At 39.4% G+C, this 20,726-nt stretch overlaps 1 protein-coding gene across 6 annotated transcripts; it reads left to right on the top strand.

Annotated features, from left to right (window-relative positions):
• Positions 1-1,316: 1,316 nt before the first annotated feature.
• On the top strand, positions 1,317-20,298 carry esco1 (establishment of sister chromatid cohesion N-acetyltransferase 1). Of its 6 annotated transcripts, none has more exons than XM_035413694.1 (10): positions 1,318-1,423; positions 5,526-7,831; positions 8,022-8,079; positions 9,396-9,453; positions 11,416-11,539; positions 11,684-11,815; positions 12,054-12,143; positions 13,915-14,058; positions 17,215-17,399; positions 17,773-20,298. In XM_035413694.1, exons 2-10 carry the CDS (start codon positions 7,580-7,582, stop codon positions 17,939-17,941), a joined length of 1,212 nt encoding a protein of 403 aa, XP_035269585.1. In that variant the 5' UTR covers positions 1,318-1,423; positions 5,526-7,579; the 3' UTR covers positions 17,942-20,298. The 6 variants fall into 6 exon arrangements, with proteins under 6 accessions (XP_035269580.1, XP_035269585.1, XP_035269584.1 ...); XM_035413693.1 differs by having other exon boundaries at positions 8,022-8,109; XM_035413689.1 differs by lacking the exons at positions 8,022-8,079; positions 9,396-9,453; positions 11,416-11,539; ... (3 more) ...; positions 17,215-17,399; positions 17,773-20,298 and having other exon boundaries at positions 1,317-1,423; positions 5,526-7,412.
• The last annotated feature ends 428 nt before the right edge of the window (positions 20,299-20,726 follow it).

Raw genomic sequence — 20,726 nt, 5'->3', positions numbered from 1 at the left:
TATAACATTTTACAATACATCAAAAAAGAGCATACAAAAATAGATTACATAACATACATACATGTATCTCTTTACAAATCACACAAAGCTATATCTTGATTTCAGCCCATTCCAACAATTTGTTTAAAAACAGTATCACTTTTTATGAAGACACTTTTCATTTGTTTTTCCACAATTTACTAACAGTGGTGCAAATACACAACCAGTATAGTTTCCTTTTTTTGTCATTAAAATGTTCTTCAAATCTGGCAGTAAGGATTGTTTTCCGGTCAGTTTCTCTCTTGGTACACTCTGGCATTGGGCAGGTCAGTTTTCACGAAACAACTCCACTTTACCACTGCTCTTACGGGGAGTCTGCCACTCACTGTCAACCACATTTTATCATGCATCTCCCCTGCTATATAGGCTATTTATCGTTTAAAAGTTTTATCAAATATTTACTTTGTTCTTCTGTACAATCTCTATGAATAACAAATCCACCATTTATATCATCGTTAATTAATTTATGTATAACCTCATTGGTCTGTGTGCCCCAGTTGATACCTAACCCTCTGTGCTTTTCAATAAAATCACCGGATACGTTTTTAATATGTCACGGCCTTCCTTTTCGGGCCTAGCTTTTTTCTGTTCCCAACGATCAGCTGTTGTGTTTCGAAATAATATGGCGGCAAGCCGGAGTTGAAAGAGTACTCTGCGTTGTTGTTAAAATAAATAGAAATTATAGTTTGCTCTTGTTTATCGCGATTATATAATTGCCTTAAAGAAAGCTTTGCAGTCTTCGTTTGGAATCGGACAATGGAATCATTTGTTTGGATTATTGACGGATTTCCCAAGGAGTGCATGGGTTGAAAGCAGAGAGTTGAAAGAGACGTAGGCTACATTCATTGGGTGATGTCATCATCACTTCATCCATTTTTTACGGTCTAGGGTGAAAACGCATGGCTCATTTTAATTGCTTATTTTATCTACCCTTGTCTCCTCGCTCCTCGTATAACTTTAAATTTGATTGAGGTCCACTATCTTCAAGGACATTCCAATCTGTTAAATGCTCCTTTAAGGAGCAAGGAGCTAGAAGGCTCCTGGAGGATGCTTGAGCAAGGAAACATGATCAGCAGGTTATGGAAGTTGAGTTTTTTTTAAAAAAATTTATGTGATCTAAAATGCATAAAGACATGGTCTTGTGAATAATATGATTTGTGAATATTAGTATTCGGTACTCTCCAGAACCTACCTCGCTTTGTAATTTTAGAGATTGTTTGCACTTACTAGTGGTAGGGGGCGCTGGACAAGATACGGGAGTGAAATATTTTTCTCCAGTATCTTTTGAGTTCCGGGTTGTAGGCTCCGGAAGCAATGCTGAACTTTAGTTGACATTAAAAATACAAAAAACCGCTGTTGTTGAGAGACTGAGCTAACTTGCAAAGTGAGTTCATCCCTCTTCGTCTTGGCATGTATTTATTAATGCTGTTTTATTTTACAGTATTTCTATTTATACAGTAGTGTAGTTCTAGAGAGATACTTCATTCTTTCTTGTTTCACTGATTTCATTTGGACTCGATCTGGCTACAGTCGTTTGGTTAGTAGTCTTGCTAACGGGAGCTATATCGGGATGTGTTGTGAATTCTTCGATTCGCAGATATTATAACTACAATGGGGTTGAAATAACAAACGGAGAGCTAGATTTGTTTAACTACCGTACTCCGATGAACAAGGATATATTTGTTCATCTCGCCAAATATCGTAGGTCGAAAGTCCAGCTAAGCACAACTAGCTTCATTTAGCTAGTATGCTAGCTAGCGTTAGTGAAAATAGACAACATAATTGTTTTCATTCAAGCTAACGTTGTAACTTCAACCAAACCTGTAACGTAATCCTTAGCATTGCGTAGCTGTGCTTTAGTTAGACGGACGGAGAACGCCGCAATCACGTCAACGTTAGTTACGTTTTCATAATGTATATAGATCTAGCTAGCATGGTTTGCTATTGCTTATTTGTTCACTGAACGTAAATAATTGTTTTGTGCTGCTATTGCTAGTGGCAGGCTGGCGAATTTACCTTGCTTTGATAACTAGCTAATTAGTCAGATTAAGCAGTAGGAAGTCTAAAATGTCTGAACAGTATCCTGTGAATCTCGAGCGACAACGTTGCATCAAACGTCGTTTGAGACGATACGTGTAGTTTGTGCTTTATTAAGGTTGGCAGTATTGGATGGTAGGTTTAGATGTGGGTCGTGTTTTTTAGGTGGTACAACTCCCTCAAGCAGTTCATTTTGGTGATTTTTGAGGAAAATATTGGTCAGATTTGGTCCTGATGGGCCAGATTTGAACATCATGTTTTCTGTCAAATTGATGCTAACAGTGTAATTTTCTCAAAATATTAACTAAGAAGTCAGTTATACCATTTACAAGCACGTTCATACTTAAAATGAGATTGAAGGGCCTATGGATTTTACCTGAAAATATGAAAATAGGTCTATGTAATAAAATGTTCCAGCAAATCAAATTAATGATGGCTGAACATACATGCTTAATCTAAACATCCTCTGTATACAAATAGAATATTTATTTAGCTCCTCTATGTATAATAGAAAACTGGCCTCTTGAGGCATAGGATGACAAAACGTGAGGGTTTTTGACTGTTGTACTCTATTAGACTTAATTTGGGAGTTTCAGGAAAATAAAACTGAAGACTCCTTGGTAAGAGTCTGTATATTCATGATATTGCAGAATATGTAGCATTGCATGTAACTGACAGGAGTTGGATGTTTCATGATAGAAGGGGCTGATGGTTCAGAAAAAGTTTAGACAAGTAGCTGTTCTTACATATCTTTTTTGAATAAGCAGTATTTTTTTTTAGATGTATGGGATAATTACTTGACTGCGCTACACTGCAATAACTTCAGGTAATGACATATCAAGCTGTAGTATACTGTTAAAAAGCAATCTTGATCAACTAAAGACATCATTTTGCTTAATGCCTTGCCAGTAATCTGCATACAAGATCAGTATGCTCACTCCAGAACAATTTCATTACAGGCATTTAGTAGACACTCTTATCCAGAGCGACTTACATTGTATCCAGTTATACAGCTGGATATATACTGGTGCAATGCAGGTTAAGTACCTTGCTCAAGGGTACAATGGCAGTGTCCTACTGGGGAATCAAACCTACAAACCTATTTTTTTAGTGATGATATTGATTTGTAACAATTTTGAGTATTGACTGAATTTCTGTTGAGTTTGAATATCGTAACATTTGTAGATTACTTACTGATTTGGAACAATTTTGAGCGGGCACTGGAACCATGTTTTGCCTCCTAGACAAGAGTCTTGTGATTTGGAAAGAACAAGATTGGCATCATCAGCAGATAAAATAGGAAACAATATTTGAATGTGCAGTTTTTTTGGAAATGAGAAATAGTGACTTAGTGAAATAGAATTACATTTTAATAGGTAACAGAGTTCAGTCCTCAAGAATAAATATAAAATAAAAATGTTACCGTTTGAGGTGGTCGATACACGTCCCCCCCTTGCGTGGTCGATACTAGGTGTTCCTGAGTTAGCAATGTTTAGAGGAGTGCATCAGACTCGTGCCGTGCATGTGAGGTAAATAGACAAAGTTCACCCAAGACTGTAGAAAAAATGACAACCGCACAGACACGCAGCTGAGTATTCTCTAACATGTGCCTTTGTAGCAAGCAGACCCAGCTGGGAAACTGACTGTGTGTTGCAAACAAAGACACGCTAAAACTTCAGTTAATTTTCTCATACATTACAGCTTTTTTGATCACGTTTATTTTTTACTTGTACGATCGGACAACTGGAAGAGCCATTCCACTTGTCTGATCATAAAGATTGCTTGTCCCGAAAGTGTGTGGTATTACGCAGAGCTCTTTTGGAAGATACCCAGGCGTCACAAATGAGTGTGTATTTCACAAACAGATTGTCCAAGACAATATATGACCACTTAGTCTTGAAAGAAACATTTCTACATGTAAAGCCAATGGTAAGGTTGTATATTTATTCCATATTTAGTCCCAGATACTGACAGTAGAATGACATGGTAAAATTTTTTTTTTAATTGTCATGTTTATTTAGTTATTCAGTGAGCAGTGTATTCACTGCTGAATTGGCATATCTTAGGGCTGTTGTTGGGTTTATCTTGTTGCTATGATGGAATACGAACTTTTATTGACAAAAGAATATTTTTTATGAATGGCCAGATAGACACTATTGTCCTGTGTGTCATGCGTGGGGGGTGTAGTTGCAGATGAGACTGCAGAGAGGGGTGCTAGTCTAGTTGTCCTATATAGTCTACTACTAAAACTAGAACACAGAGTTTATGTTTTCAACTTATAGTTTGGTTGCAGGAGCAATGAATGTCTGAGTTGAGCAATCTAGGCATGCTGGCGTGCAGATCACTAGGGGGATTGCATGAAGGGGTTAATTTGTGTGGAATGTAAAACGGTCTTCATGGACAAAGAATTCTTAATACGTAGGGTTAAAACAATGTGTTCAGTTGTCCACCACGGTTCGGTAACACCATAACCAGATGTGACATCCAAGCTATCAATAGCAACAACAATCTCCTGGATGGATTTATTATGATATAAAGTCATATGTTGTGGATGAACATATTGTTTGGTGGACTGTAATTCTGTGCTTCAGTGAAGTGAACTTTTGTTGCACATATGCTTTTTTTAAAAACCGTATTTGCATTATGGTAAACTAGAAACTGTTGACTGGGGATTTGGGGGGGGGGGGGGGGGTGTGGGGGGGAGGTGATTAGTGGGTGTAGTTTATAGAAATAAACTAAATACTAAAAATATTTTTGGGTGGGGGCAAATCAGTTAGGGTGGGCTGCCGAAAGAAAGTCAATGTATGAGAAACACTACGTGTTGTGGCTAGCCAACTTATTTTTAGCAGTTGTCTGCAGGTCACTCCGTTTGTTTTAAATCATCCACATCTCATTTGCAAATCTGCCCCACCAATCCTACCTCCTTCATAGACTTGGACCATGTCATGCGTTTTTGGACGTGGTCCTTATAGAATACAAACCTTATAGAATGGAGTGGTCCTCCACCACTTTCTGCACTTCATCTCTGTATCTCCAGCTATTAATATTTGAGAAATATGCAGGCAGCATATTTCTTGTTGTTCTTCAAAATGTATTTTTTCATGATCTAGAAATGTTTGCTACTGTGCTAGATCATTTTATATTGTGCTTGGTTAGATATAGCAATTCCTAAATCAAATAACTGGCTATAAATAGTCAAATCTCGGCTAACTGGCTAGCATTGTTGGTTAGTTATATGGTGTACGGCTAGCATGCTTCTGCTATGTAAATTGTGTATGATGTGGTAATATGAGGAAAATACTTTGTTTTTCATGTACAGGTAACTAAGGTGTATCGTGTACAATTCTATAGAATTTCCAAACTCATAATTAATGGGAAGTTTGTCATATTACATTTCACCTGATAGCACCTTACTGATATATTGCATTACTGTATTAAATTTTTTGCAGAATGCCAACTCCTAAAAAAAGAACGGTTTCGTTTGACTCGCAAGCTAAGAGAGGAAAGCTCGAGCCAAAGGCTGCTGATTTGCCCACTAAGAGAAACATTTCAACTTCTGTGAAATCGACTAAGCTTTTGAGAGGCCCTTCTACACAGAGAATGATTTTGGCTACACCCCGAGCCAGGAAGAAGCCTCCAGCTCCACAGAATGATACAAAAAACCCAGCAAAACCCATTCGCAGCTCAACCAGAGTGAGAACAGTCCAAAAGACAGTGATCAAGAAAAAGCCAAAAATGGTTGTCCAAACCGAAAAGGGGAGGAGGACTGCCTCAAGGACTCATTCATGCAAACGGGCAGCACCATCAAACCAGTTTCCTAAGAATACTTCTACAACCCAGCCAGCTAAAAGGACAAACATTGGTTTAAGGAAGCCACGGGTCAAGAAAACTGCAGAATTGGGCCCATCTGTTTCAGTGTCGTCACGGGACAGTGCCTCTTTTGGAGAGGAAGGGATCAGAAAGCAGCCACTAAGACGGAGAGCACAGCGTACCCCTTCTAGAACTCTCCGTAATGGAGAATTCCCTTCTAATGGAACCAGAGGCCACAAGAGAGCTAGAGCCAGCAGCCCAACAGAAAAAAATAAAACTAGGGTTGGTCTCACCAGCATGGAAAACCCTGTAACTCTTAGTTCAGTCCAGTCAGACCATAATTACGGTAGAACTGCAGAGTCCACAAGCTGTAATGTTCAAATGACAAGCCAGAGAGAACTACTTTTCAAGAAAGGACCTAAGCACCAAGGTGCTTTAAAAACAAAAAACCAACATGCCTTGAGGAGGAGATACAGTTGCACTGAGAACCTTCAGGAGATTTCTATGTCCAGTCCTCAGACTAGCAAAAAGACCAGAAGTTCCCTAGATTGGCAGATAGAACTTTTCTCTGGCTCAAAGGATAATGTTGACAAATGCCATGGGGTCAGACAGTCTGTAAAAAAGTCCTCTCCACCTTTGGAAGCACTTTTAAAAGTCATTAAGGAGTCTAACCTTTACAAACCATCCTTAACTGCAAAAGAGGGTTCATGTGCAGCAGAAATTGAAGGAGTGAACAGGAGTTGCATCCCTGGTGATGTAGAGAGCTTTAAAATGGACACAAAAAGATGTGGTGACCCACAGACATCAAAAATGGGAAATTGTGCTGTGCATTTTGGTACGTCAGCAGCTGAATTTGGCAGTCTGCTTGTACTAAATGATTGTATTTTAGCTGAAGATAATGAGTCAGCGGAAAAGAGTACTTTGAAACACAAAGTGTTGGAGGAACAGTCTGAAGTGAGCATTCAAGTTTGCAATCCCCTTAGCACAGAGATGCATGCGCAAGAGGATCGACTCCTTCCATCATCACTGGAAATAAGAGCTGTGTCTTTCAAAACCAATGTGGCTAACCCTGCAGAGATAGAAGATAAGCCAGAGACAGATGGCGGGCCTGCTCCACCCAAGAAGGAGATGATGAACCCTCAAGCCAGGACCAAGGCCCGTCTTGCTGCACTAGCTGAGGAAAAGGCTGCAGCAATGAAGAAAGCAGCTGCTAAGCAGCTGAATCTCCTGGCTCTGTGTGAGGAAATTGCTGAGGACATTGCATCAGACACAATGGAGTTGAAGAAGGAGGAAGAAGAGCAGGATATTACTGACTATCCTAGTCATCCGGAGGCAATACAGTTGAAGCCCGAGAAGGAAGATGACAGCATCCCAACATCTTCTATCTGTGACAAGACCACTCCACACCCTGCTATGGCCCAAAAGGCAATTACTGTGACAATAGAGGAGCCAAAAAAAACGCTTTTTCTTGAGTCATATTACAGTACCTTTGAAATCACATGAGAAGAAGCTGACTCGATTTCAGAGGCTGCGCCAGACAGAACTTAAGAGGGAAAAACTGACATGGACTAGAGTGAAGAAGTTCAAGACTGAGCAGACAAATCGAAGGCTCTCCAATGATGCGACTATAGAGCCTAATGTCATTCTTGCTGCTGCTCCCTTGAGTCCTGCTCCATGCTTAGCCACTACCTACATGAAGGAGACCGAAAAAACTGAAAGTATAAACAAGAAACCACTTCCAGCAGTGGCACCATCTATGCCTAATGGTGTCACTGTTCTGAAGACCAGACCAGTGGTGGAATACAAACTGTACACACCCAGGCCCAAGTATTCGCCTGATGATTTTGTGCTAGATGGAGTGGATGAGGAACCAAGACGCATCCCTATGGAACCCATGTTTCGGAAAATAAATGTACAGCCTGGTTCCAAAGGTGTTGAAGATGTGGTAAGCTCAAAACTTGTTTCTCTTTTTCCCTACATGCATTTTTCAACAGCAGTGAGTCAGATTTATTTTCTGACTGCCTGTTTTCTGTGTGTCATGTTGGTAATATTTTTAATTGGTAGCTTATCAGTCATCGCAGGTGTGCCAATGTTTGTGCTGTTTAAATGGTTTGCTTCTTTTTTTTCTCTTTTAGAGCTGCATAGGACCAGTCTCCTCTTCTCCCACGATAGTGTCACCTATAGCCACACCAGGCAAGAAGCCATGTAACCTGCACAGCAGTGGTATGGAGTCTTTATTTTTCAGTTCAAACAAACTGATGTCCTAGATGTAAGCAGTATATCATTTAAATGAAAGTATTGTTATATGGTCATGAGGTGCAGTATTTAATCAAATTGAAAAAGCTGAATTTGATCTTTTTAAAAAAAAAAAACAAGTATTGACACAGTCGTTTCAAATACATTTTTATCTAGTGTGATTCATATTATAGGGGAAACAGAAGTGCATTCACCTGATTAAAATGAGCATTTGTGTCAGCCCTGGCTAACAACATAACCAGACCAACAAATTAAGACACCACATCACTACAGCACTAGTGCAAGTTAACCACACTATCCAAAAATAAAAGTAATTATTTTAAATGCATACAGACTACAAACATGACAGACCCTAATGAAATGAAAGATAGAACCACAGGAAGGAAGAGAAGTAGATGCATCAGGTTGTAAGGTTTGAAGATTAATTGGAGGTATGATGGAGCTGCTCCATTCAGTGCCCTGTAGGCTGTTACTAAGGTTCTAAACTTTATAGGAGCTGAGATGTGGAGGGGTGTGACATGAGAATGCTTTGGACCAGTCGTGCGGCTGTGTCCTGTTTTTGCTACAGGGGCTTAGTACAAGCTACGAGAAGGGAATTGCAGAAGTATCAGCCCTGGCATAGGACCTCTAGAGAGTTGGTTGTGCACGAGGAGAGAAAGAGTTTACTTTGGCCATTTTCTAAGAACAGAGTATAGATGGCACATTTCTATGAAGGACTAAACGTGCCAAAATGAAATAAATAATTAAATAAATAAATATGGAAATATATAAATTGTACGTTTAAAAAAAAAAAAAAAAAAAAAAAAAAAGATAACACTACTGAAAGGCCAATCTGTTTCAAAAATTCTGCATGGCCATTCAAACATACCCTTCTTCAGTGTGATAAGTTTTGTGGGAACAATGTAGTTTGGCCACATGAACCAGATTTGAAATATCTGCGAAGAACGAGTGATTGTTTGTGTATTTCTGAAGATTTATAAAAATTAAAAAAAATACAGTCATATAGTACTACTGTGTGCTTTCGATTGGGTGACAAGAAATTTCAAGGAATTTTAGTGAGTAGCTTTACATCCCCCTGCTTATTTTTACCCTTTTGGCACGCTCATGAGTATGTGTTATCCCATGCCATCTCAACACCTACCAGGATACAATTCTTTACTTTGGAGCCTGTCATTGCATTGAGAACATGTGCTATATCAGGACACGAATAATCCCAAGAATACAAACTTAAAACCTTTTCATGTTTTTTTCAGAATCAGAACAGAGGCCCTCAGCACAAGCAGATCTCATCAATAAGGACACTTCTGGCCAGTAAGTTCTCTGCCTTTGTTGTATATTACAGCAAAAATTAGCAACTGGTAAGTATTGAGCCCAGAAAACATATGACATAATATATTTTGCACAAAATGCAGTTTTGTGTAGCTATTTTGTGGACAGAAGGCAATTTCATGAATAGACTGAACATTGTGAAATTTTGTCAACAAAAAAAACCTAGTGGGCAGAATTAACATTTCATGCACGTAATGAAAACTTGTGGGTGGAATGAACGTTTTATATGGAATGAGGTTTTGTCTACACAAAACAAATTTTTGCATTGTGTGATATGAGAGGAAGGGCACTATTGGGTTCAGACAAAAAAGACGAAAAACAGGCTTTGTCAGAAATATCAAAATCTCTTAAATAAGCAGAAACTGCCTCAGCTGATGTACAATAATAATGTGTTGATTATCTTATTTACTTATGGGTGACTACGTAAGGAATTTCAATGTTCGCTTTCTAAGCTCTCTGTCATTCAGGGTGGAACATTATCTCTGTGAAGTTAACTCTTTTTCATTGGCCTTACATAATATTTTTAGGAGACTTTCTTTGTGGCCTGGAGCATTTGTGATGCAGAAAAAGGAAAAACGCAAAATCTTTATTGTTGGATGTGTGAAGTTGTTTGTGAAACTCTGTCTTGAAATGGGATCAGAAGGTACAGAAATGAATGTTTTTAAGGTCAGAGAGTCTGTGGTCATTGTGGTTGTTTCAGTAGGGAACCCTGAAAATGCCAGACTTTCAATACTGTGTAGGTTTAGGGCATGCTGCCCTGCCAAGACGTGACTTGGCAGGATGGCATACCTGCAGTTCCAATAACATAATCATTTGAAGGCACATATAGAAAGTCTACATTACATTATATAGGCCTATTACCCATAGAAATATTTGTAGGCCTAGATGTGCTAAGTAAATCCACTGTAGTATCAGTGGATTAACGTTATGACCTGTTTCTTGAGTAAAAAGTATACGCTGTTATGAACATGAAAGCCAAATGTATTCGATATTTTCTCTGGTAACGTGTTGTTTTCACTAATTTGTTGTGTTGTGGAATCTCATGTTCAAGTGGCTATAAGAACACTACATTTCCAAAAGTATGTGGACACCCCTTATATTTAGTGGTTTTGGCTATTTCATTGCTAACAGGTTCATAAAATCAAGCAAACAGCCATTCAATCTCCATTGACAAACATTGGTAGTAGAATGCATCATACTGAAGAGCTCAGTGACTTTCAATGTGGCACAATGATGCCACCTTTCCAACAAGTCCATTTGTGGCCTTCCGCTTTGTGGCTGAGCTGTTGTTGCTCCTGTATGTTTTCATTTCACAATAACAGCACTTTCTGCCCTGCTGGAGCTGCCCCAGTCAACTAAGTGCGGTGCTGTTATGGTGAAATGTATAGGAGCAAGTCAACAATAGCTCAGCTGCAAATCTGTAGGCCACAGAAGCTCACAAGAACGGGACCACCAAGTGCTAAAGTGTGCAGCATGTGAAAATCATTGGTCCTCAGTTGCACTCACTACAGTGTTCTACACTACCTCTGGACACTACGTCAGCACAAGAACTGTTCATCAATTGCTTCATGAAATGGGTTTCAATGGCCAAGCGGCCATACACAAGCCTTAGATCAACATGTGCAGTACCAAGCATAGTATAAAGCTCACCGCCATTGGACTCTGAAGCAGTGGAAATGCAGTGGAATCACGATTCACTATCTGTCAATCTGACGTACGAATCTGAGTTTGGTGGAATGCGTAGTGTCAACTGTACTGGCCCGAATAGTGCCAACTGTAAAGACTAAGCGGGATGGGAGTTATGCCCTTTCAAAGTTTGTATTTTCAGTTTAGATAAAGATAAAATTTCCCACGATTTCTATAAAATTGATATCTTGCCGTGATCTTTGTCATCATTACAACATGTTGGCAACTTTCAGTAGTTTTCTTTTATTTCTATGGCAGCCATGCTGTGTCTCCTGACACAGCCTCCTCCTGTTTTGGAAGCAGTCCCTCGTCTGACACCCATACGCACAAAGAGAACAAGAGGTTGAAGAATGTGGACAAAGAGGGACTACAAGCCATGAACGTGAGAATTGTGAAAAATGCTGTCAACATCAAACAAATCTGTTTCACCTGTGCAGTTTATTGACAAAAATGAATGCTGTGACTATCATTAGAATAACATTAGCATGCTATGAACACTGAAACTCTGTTGGTGTCTTTTGTATAGGACCCAGATCAGAAGAACTTTGGCACAGTGACATGCAGTGTGTGTGGCATGTTATACTCTGCTGCTAATCCTGAGGATGAGTCCCAGCACCTGCTATTCCATAACCAGTTCATCAGCGCTGTCAGATATGTGGTGAGAAAGGGCACGGTCCTGGAACGTGGACTATTGCTTGTCAGCGAATAATTTATAAGCATGATCTCACACAGACAGTTGCGCATGCACTGCAGGCATGCACAAATACGCATGTACTTCCACATACTTAAAATTTTTTTTTTTTTTTTTTTTTTTACACACGCCTTGAAATATTCAATGCAATGCAAATTAAGTTCCTGCACATCATTTTTATCGTTCTCTTTTTTCATTTTTTTAGGGATGGAAGAAGGAAAGGATTCTGGGAGAATATCCTGATGGCAAGGTCATCTTGGTTCTTCCAGATGACCCCAAATACGCTCTGAAGAAGGTGCATCCCACTTAGATATATATATATATATATAGACACTCACACAGTAAGCTCCATACTATTTGGGACAACAAAGGCTTTTTTTTCTTGATTTGGCTCAATTTTAGATTTATCATCAAACAAGTCACATGGTTAAAGTGCAGGTTCACAGCTTTTATTAAAGGGTATTTATATACACTTGTGTTTTAACATGTTAAAATTACAGCACTTTTCATACATCATCCCCCATTTAACTATAATGTTTGTGACATTTTAATGTTTAGTTTTTAATCGCATATCCTTTGCATATAATGACTGCTGGAAGTCTGTAACCCATAGACATCACCAGGGGCTGAGTATCTTCTCTGGTGATTGTAGGAATTTGGTCCTTTGTGAAGTAAAACTTGTAGTTCCAACGTTTAGGTCAATAACAATTTATTAACTTAAATTTATTAAGCAAAAATAGTCTTCCTTACACTATGAAACATCCAAGGTAAAAGCAAGGTAGGTCAATTATAATACAGTGTTGTGCAGGCACCAGCTTTACATCCTTTTCCGAGGACAAAATGCACTAATGAGGTGGCAGGTAACTTCTGTATGCATGTCTGCTCCCTAGTCTTGGATAGTATTTGACACCCCTCTTTATATTTTCACATCTCTTGAAAATCTATCCCAAATCAACATTCATGCCTGCATTAACCAAGTGGTCATCGTCACCTCTCTGTGTGCGTGCGTGCGTGCGCGCGTCTGTCTGAGTGTCTGTGTCTGTCCGTCTCCCTCCCTCCCTCGCATTTGATTTTGGTAGGCCATCAACCACCCTCTTTTCATCATTTCATATCTCCTCCAAGTCTATCCCAGTTAAAGTCAACATCCAGGCATGCTGAGGCAGATTACATCAACCAAAATTCCTTACAGTGATGCTCCACCAGGCCTGTACTGTGGCCATCTTCAGCCCCTGCTTGTTTTTGGGTGTTAGTTCTTCAGCACATGAAACGCGTATTCAATTGAATTCAAATCCGGTGATTGACTAGGCCAGTCCTGAATTTTCCTGTTTTTGGCTTCGAAAAACTTCCTTGTTGCTTTTGCAGTATGTTTGGGATCAGCTGTAGAGGTCTTCCTTAGCCTACCAGGCCCTTTGCGATTACCTAGCGCACCGGTGCTCTCTTTATTCTTAATGATGTAAGTCTTGGCTAACTAGCTAACTTAGGATACTAAGTATTAATTTTGCTAATTAATGTAAAGCTACCAACTGGGTGCTGCATTTAATTCGCCCAGGCTATCGAATGGACCACGCGTGCTGTTCATTGGACCTCTCTTGCGGGTTTCAGTTGCTCTCGCTGGCTAACTGGATCTCTCTTGCACAAAATGGTTCATTTACCCCCTTTTTTTTGAGCAGCTTTATTTTTTCCACAACAGCACCTCATATTTAGTGTGTGAACGTGTAGTTGTTTGTGAATTCTGTTTGCTGAAATGGGGTCAGAAGGTACAGAGTAATGTTTTTAAGGGCTGAGAGTCTGTGGTCATTGTGGTTATTTTTTAGGGAATCCTGAAAAGTGCCCAACTCTCTGTGCTGTATAGGTATGGGGCATGCCTCCCCACCAAGCTGTAACTTGGCGGGATGGCATACCAGCCATCCCAGTCACGGGTGCTTCTGATTCCTTGGCAGTATTTTGAATTCATTGTTAGTGCTGCACATTCAGGCCCCCTTGTATCCCATTCATTTGTTAAGCTTCTGTCAGTTTTAGCCTTGTAAGAACCCTATGTATGACAGATTCTCTTGATCCTGTCTCAGGTGGAGGAGATTCGTGAAATGGTGGACAGTGATCTGGGATTCCAGCAGGTAGATACACAGTGTCCCTCCCAGACTAAGACCTTCCTCTTCATTTCCAATGACAAGAAGGTGGCTGGATGCCTCATTGCAGAGCACATTCAGGAGGTGAGTTTGGGGGCTATCTCTCCTACTTACAAATCACTGGACCAAAAAAATTTCAATTAACTACTGTATTCCAGAAAATAACAGCAATAATTTTATTTGAATATTTTATATGCAAAATTTGCTTAATTATTGAATTGCCATAAAATGTTTGTTGCGTCTGGTTATGTGTTTTTTGTGCACAAGCGGTTGCAACAAGGGTGCAAAGGAAATGAATAATCCTCTGGAAGTCCTTATATAAATCATTGATGGATAGTGACAAACAGCAGGGTTGGTTTACCCTGTTGTTGGAGGGAGACATATCATGTGTAGCTTTAGCAAGCGCAGCACAGGTGTCCAGTTGAACAGCAGGGAAGTCTAGAGAGCAATAATATGCAAACTGAACATTCCCTTGCCCTGGGAGGCACTACCACAATCTACGCATTGCCCAGCAAGTGTACCAGCCGCAGTCCCACAGCCCCATAGCTCAGTTCTTAATAGTGAGGCCATGTGGTGCTTAGATTTAATATTTTCGCAGTAACTGTGAAATAAGGACAAAGCATACAGTATACATTTACACTCACAGCACAAATGTATAGTGACACCGTGAGTAAGACTAAACAGTGAGTTATGCAAGATGGTCAATGACTTATCTATTTTGCATTTATAGATAATTGTGGCACCCAAAAATTGGTAATCTGGTGTTTTGTCATTAACATGTAACCATCTTGAGTCGTATAATTACACAGGCTTATGGAAGGCATTGTGTGTCAGATTGAATAGAAAATTAGATTATATTTCATACCAGCTTAATACATTGTGTTCCTGCTTGTCCCTAACCCTAAGTTACCCAGTAGAGGTTAGCCTATCTTAGTGCTAAAAATGGTCACATGTTAAATTTAATTATGAACCCAAAATAAACCAAAAGTTTGCATGCACGTGCTCTGAGGACATTGCTAAATCTGACAGTAGGCGGTGGCAACTCACCCATCCAAAATTCTGATTGTTCCAGCATGTGACAAATCTTCTGGTGCTTCATTTAATGCCGGGCTCAGCCTACACAACCATTCTTGACTCACGGATGTAGTGAGGCAACAGAACAGCCAGGGATCACGAACTGCAGGACTTTCACAAAATTTTGTTCATAAGGGATGTTTGTACACCGCTGTCTTGCTTGAATCTGGCTGTTGGCATTTTCTTGCCACATATTTTCTTTTTCATTTTGGTTGTGATAAGTATTGTATTGTTTTGTTTTTCAACCAGCCTCTGTTCAATCTCATGCATCAGTGCAGACAGCGGACTGCTGGTTTTCCTGAAGCCTATGAAACTGCTCTTGTGCCATGTTTTTTTCCAGCTTCCTGCACATGGCTATCCTGCACGCTCATTGGCTGTTTTTGATCATCAGTCACAAAGCTCGTCTTTATATGCTCACACTACAAGAGTAGTGCAGATTTGGTGTTGAGAAAATAAAACAAGTTAAAAAATATCAGGAGGTGTGGCTCATGTTTGGTTGCCAGAAAGTGGGCCCTGATCGCATCTGTAACTCGCTTACACCTAGGAACAGCTGGTGGCGGCTGTGCGCAGCAACAAGGCTCTTGATTTGAGGAATTTGTCTGCAGCCTTCAAAACTTGTCTGAGGCAGCTATAAGTGAAACTTTTTCAAAGTGGGGACAGAACACCTCCAAGTGCCAAAAAAATAAGCCCAGCAGTCAACCATCTGGAAATTGATTGCCTCAGCTGCAACGTTTGACTTGCAAAGTGTGAAATTTCATGTATGTGCTTCCAGTTCTGTTGTTAATTAGGGGGCCAAGCACTGAAGATGTGAGGTACCCTATTGTGTTTCTTTGTATTATTAGGGGGCCAAGCGCTGATGGTGCAAGGCACCCTATTGTATTGCTCGATATTATTATTATTAGCGGGCCAAGGCCCAAAGTTGCACCTTCAGTCCTTGGCTACTGATAAAAATTATTATTAGGACACCCTGTTGTGTTGCCTAGTATTATTAGTGTACTTGCAAAGCAACATAGTATTGTTATCTGACAGTGAACGTATTTGTGGGCTAGCTGAAGGCAGCACACTTATGTTCTCTTGAGTCTTCATTATTATTATTCTTCTCTGTGACTTTTCGGCGACTCGCTGCACCATTCCAGTCCAGGCACCAGCACTGTCTGCTCTATGTGGTCAGTGGAAAACTAGCAACTAGTAACTAGTTTCTTCAGCGATTGTACTTTTCTATTTATTAGTGGGCTAGCTGGACGCAACCTGCTGACAGTGAGCTCCATAATGTTTGTGACAAAGACATTTTTAAAAATTTGGGTCTATACTCCACAATTATAAATTTATAAGCAAACAATTCACATGTGGTTAAAGTGCATATTCTCAGCTTTTATTTAATGGTATTTTTATACATGATTCACCATGTAGAAATTACGGTACCTGTGTATTTAAAAAAAAAAATTTGAATCTCTGTAGTGCCACATAAATACGAAGTTTAATAACCTTACATCAATCATTTTATGAATTATTAGCATTTTGTAATAAGACATGCCCTCTGCAAATTTAATGATTATCATTTGGTCATAATAATAATCATCACTGGTTGGAGCCCTAATAATAAATTTGTTAAAATATAAAAATCAATGTTGTCTAATTTCACATGCAAATAACATAGAATTACGCACACAGGCTGAATAGTGAGTGTGGAGTGCAATTCAAATTGGCTGCTAGGCATACTATTAGCGCTTCATGCATGAACTTCATGGGAATGATGAAGTCCTAGTGTCCAGTGATTAATGGTGTGCTGGTTTGTGACTATTACTAAAAAGTATCAAACCTGCATGCCTGACCAAATAGAAAATATTTCTAATAGTTGTTTTGGCTAGGGAATGGGGATGTAAAACTGATGAATAGTACTGACTAAAATATGGTTATGCCCGTTCTGTCTTTTTTTCACTTTGGAAGAAACTCAACATCCAATATGTGTTTTGCTGTAGAATATTTCTTATACATTTATCACGCAGCCAAATGGCAGACCATTATCTTATTTTGTGTCATTTCAGTGGTTTATGTCATCAAGCTCCTCTGTAAACTTGGTTTATCTGCTTATCCTCTGACCAAAGTACAGTGCTACTCAAATGCATTTCTTTGCATATGCTGATGTGTCTGTTAATCTGTCTGCAGGGTTTCCGGGTGATTGAAGAGGCCACGCCCGAGGGCTCAGAGGGGGAGAAGGTGATGTTTGAGCAGCAGAGGGCTTGGTGCTGCTCAACCGTCCCTGAGCCGGCCGTCTGTGGCATCAGCCGCATCTGGGTCTTCAGCATGATGAGGAGGAAGGGAATTGCCTCACGCATGATTGAATGCCTGAGGTCAGGTTGCCTTAATACGCCTGGAGAAGAAACCACACCCTTCATGCTACACATATTTCAGTTGCATCTCCTTCTGAAGTCAGCTTGCAGTTTACAAATGAGGACAAATTACTAACATATCGTGTCTGTCACAAAATGTTGAGAATTTAAGTGGTTTAAGTAAGCTGGGTGGAATTTTCTATCACTGAATTATAGCTTAACTCTGTAGTTCGATATAAGAGGGCAAGATTGTATTTGAAGTCTTAACATTTCAAATAAGCTTGACCTTGTTCAGTGTTTTGAATTAGAATTACTTTGAGGACACTGCATCGCTGTGTTGAAATTGTGCTCTAAAATTGGTATCTGCAACAGTATTTCTGTATACCTTTCACAGGAACAACTTCATCTATGGATCTCACCTAAACAAGGAGGAGATTGCCTTCTCTGACCCCACACCTGACGGCAAGCTCTTTGCTACACATTACTGTGGCACTTCACAGTTTCTAGTCTACAACTTCGTCAGTGGGACACAGTCAGCCCGGCCCAGCCCAGATGTCATGTGACCGTCTTTGAGCTGACTGCTGATATTGTGACTCCGGCTGAGCTGCTGCAACATTCATGTCAGACTTTCTTGTCATGAGCAGACTTAGTCTTGGCTTGTTGTTTTATGAATTTCATAGCACTGGGTTTGGTCTAATGACTGCCAAGCAAACTCCTCCTTTGGGAGAGATGTTAAGAAACCCTTCAACTGTTGTTGTTTTTTTTAAACTCAGGTTTTTAAACAAGAATAAGTTGTAAAAAAAAAAAAATAGTAAAAAGGTCTTTTCCATTTATCCCCATAATGAAAAATATTTTGAAAAAAAGCATATTTTGTTAAAGCATTTTTTAAGAATGGAAAATACTGTATTTTATTGGAAATCTTTTAAAGATTTAAAGGCATGGTCCTTTCCATAGGAAAAGCAAATCAAAAAATCCCCAAAATAGCTTTAACTCTGGTAGTTTTTATATTTTTACGATATTTCTTTATTTTCTTCTATGTTCCTTCTATGCACTTTTGGAAAACAACTTCAGTCTTGAGACCAACATGCTATTTTCCCACTTGCATCCAGAAAAGGTTTCTTGAAAAGCCAGTCAATCCTCTTGACTTTCACATGAGAAGGAGATTAATTGTATCTTAAAATAAGCTGCAGAACTTCACCTAGTTGTGTTTCATGATGTAGATTTGTTTTCTGCCGGCAATGTACATGCATTGATTGTGTTTTTCAGCAATGGACCTTCAATATTTTACTTTTTGTCAAGATTCTAGGAAAGAAGGATGCCAAACATTGCCGTAAAGGAAGGCCATTGCTTTCATTGGTTCCATCCTGGCCCGTTCAGTCTGTTTGTCATTGGGAGATTTCACCCCTTTAGTGTTTGTCTACATGGGAGTTGAAGTGGTCCTGACTTAATTAAGAATGAAATAAGAATTAATTCTTATGTATTGAATTACCCCGTCAGGGATTAGTATGAAGTACCACGGGTCTGTTTGATGTGGTTAAGCTAATCAGACTCAGTCACATCTAGTCATGAACAAAGGTATGTTTTTCAAATGTGAAGGTGCAGCTTGTTCACTCACTGTAATTACAGCCATCAATCCCACCAATGCAATGTCCATCTTGCTTCTGACTTCCTTGCCACCCCCCCCCCCCCATGTATGCTGGTATTTCTTCCAACCATAGCTGCAGTTCCAGAATTTTGACAAGCTGAAATTTTTTCTTTTAATGAAATTGCTTCCAATATAGCACAATATGAACATGGGACATTTCTGCATGGCTTGCATAGCTATTTCTGACATAATGTGGAATACGAGGATAACGATAATCCCTAAAAACCTGAAAAGCACATAATTAAGAAAAATAAACAGCTTTTCAAAAATTTAGGATTGCAAATGTGGTTGGAATGAAACCAGGCATACACAGGGGGGCCCCAGGACCGAGTTTGAGAACTACTGTCCTAGGCTATAAGGATAATCTATGAGAAAAGGACAGATTTGGCTTTATGCAGTTTCATGTTAAAGGGGCAGTTCACCCAAAAATGAAATTAAGGTACGTTTCCACTTTCTATCTACTATCTATCATTCAGATAGTTTTGCTAGTTTTTGGATATCTGCTGCAGCCCACCCTGATGCAAGAGACTTCAACAGACCAATATTTTTGTGGTGCTTAATGCACCAAAAGTTTATGTTCCAAGAACTCAACATTATCGTCTCTTTCCAAATATAAACCCATGGTTACTTGCTGAGATACGCAGAGCTTAATTTCTGCATGGATTCATCATGAACTGCTAATTCTACTGAAGTACACCAACTGTGTGTGTCCAAGCTCTCATGCAGGTGGGCTAGTATGACATTTAAATGGTGGTGGCATGACTGATGGAATGTGACCGTTTGTGGTAGTTTCAGTATAGCAACTTGTAAACAATTTACTTTATTAAAGCACAACAGATTCAGAATTATGTGGCATACTATTTAGAAAGAGACAAATATGGGTCTGTTGAGGTCCACTGTATCAGGGTGAGCTGCAGTGGATATCTAAAAACTCAGCAAAATAATCTGGATGGATAGATAGCACTTTGGGTAAGTGTAAACATACCGTAATTTCCTTTTTGGGTGAACTCACCATTTTAATCATATGTATCCACATTACAGGGAGCAAAACCAATCCAGACATACCACAGTATTAAGAGCAATATTCCCCATTCCTTTTAAATTTTCCTTAATGTGACTGTCTATCAAGGCTGTTCTAAAACAGTTCTCACACAGTCATGGAAAAATGGGTGGAAGTATGTTCTGATGCTTGTAAATGGGTGGTAATGTGTTCTGATGCTTGTATGTAGTAAGTTCTTTTCAGATTAAAGAGGAAGTCCTCAGGCTATGATTTTGGCTGGGTGTTTGTCACAGTCAAAGGGTATCACAGGTTCCTTGATTTTTACTTTTTTCTTTTTTTCCATTTCTGCAATTTCTCACATTTCTCCAGTTTGAGTTTATTCTTGCTTGCTGAAACACTGAAATAATTAACAATATGCAGTAAAATAAACTAAAAAACAAATATACTAAGAAGAACGATGAACAGACCATGCCATATATGCTACACCGTACAAAAACCCTGCTTGTGAAAAAACAGCACATACATATATATTAATATTCTGCATTTGACCCCTGGGGTGCTCTGTAGCCTGGACTCTTCTCCCTCGAGAAAACGGAAATCAGATAACACGATAAACTTTAAAATCGACAGCAAGTTCAGTTTATGTAATTTTATGTTTAATATCAGTCACCAAGACAAATAACTCGTTTTCGATTTCTGTTTT

Source organism: Anguilla anguilla, chromosome 4 (assembly GCF_013347855.1).
Source record: "Anguilla anguilla isolate fAngAng1 chromosome 4, fAngAng1.pri, whole genome shotgun sequence".
In the NCBI taxonomy this organism is placed as follows: domain Eukaryota; kingdom Metazoa; phylum Chordata; class Actinopteri; order Anguilliformes; family Anguillidae; genus Anguilla; species Anguilla anguilla.
This window is presented reverse-complemented; position numbering and strand designations above follow the sequence as displayed.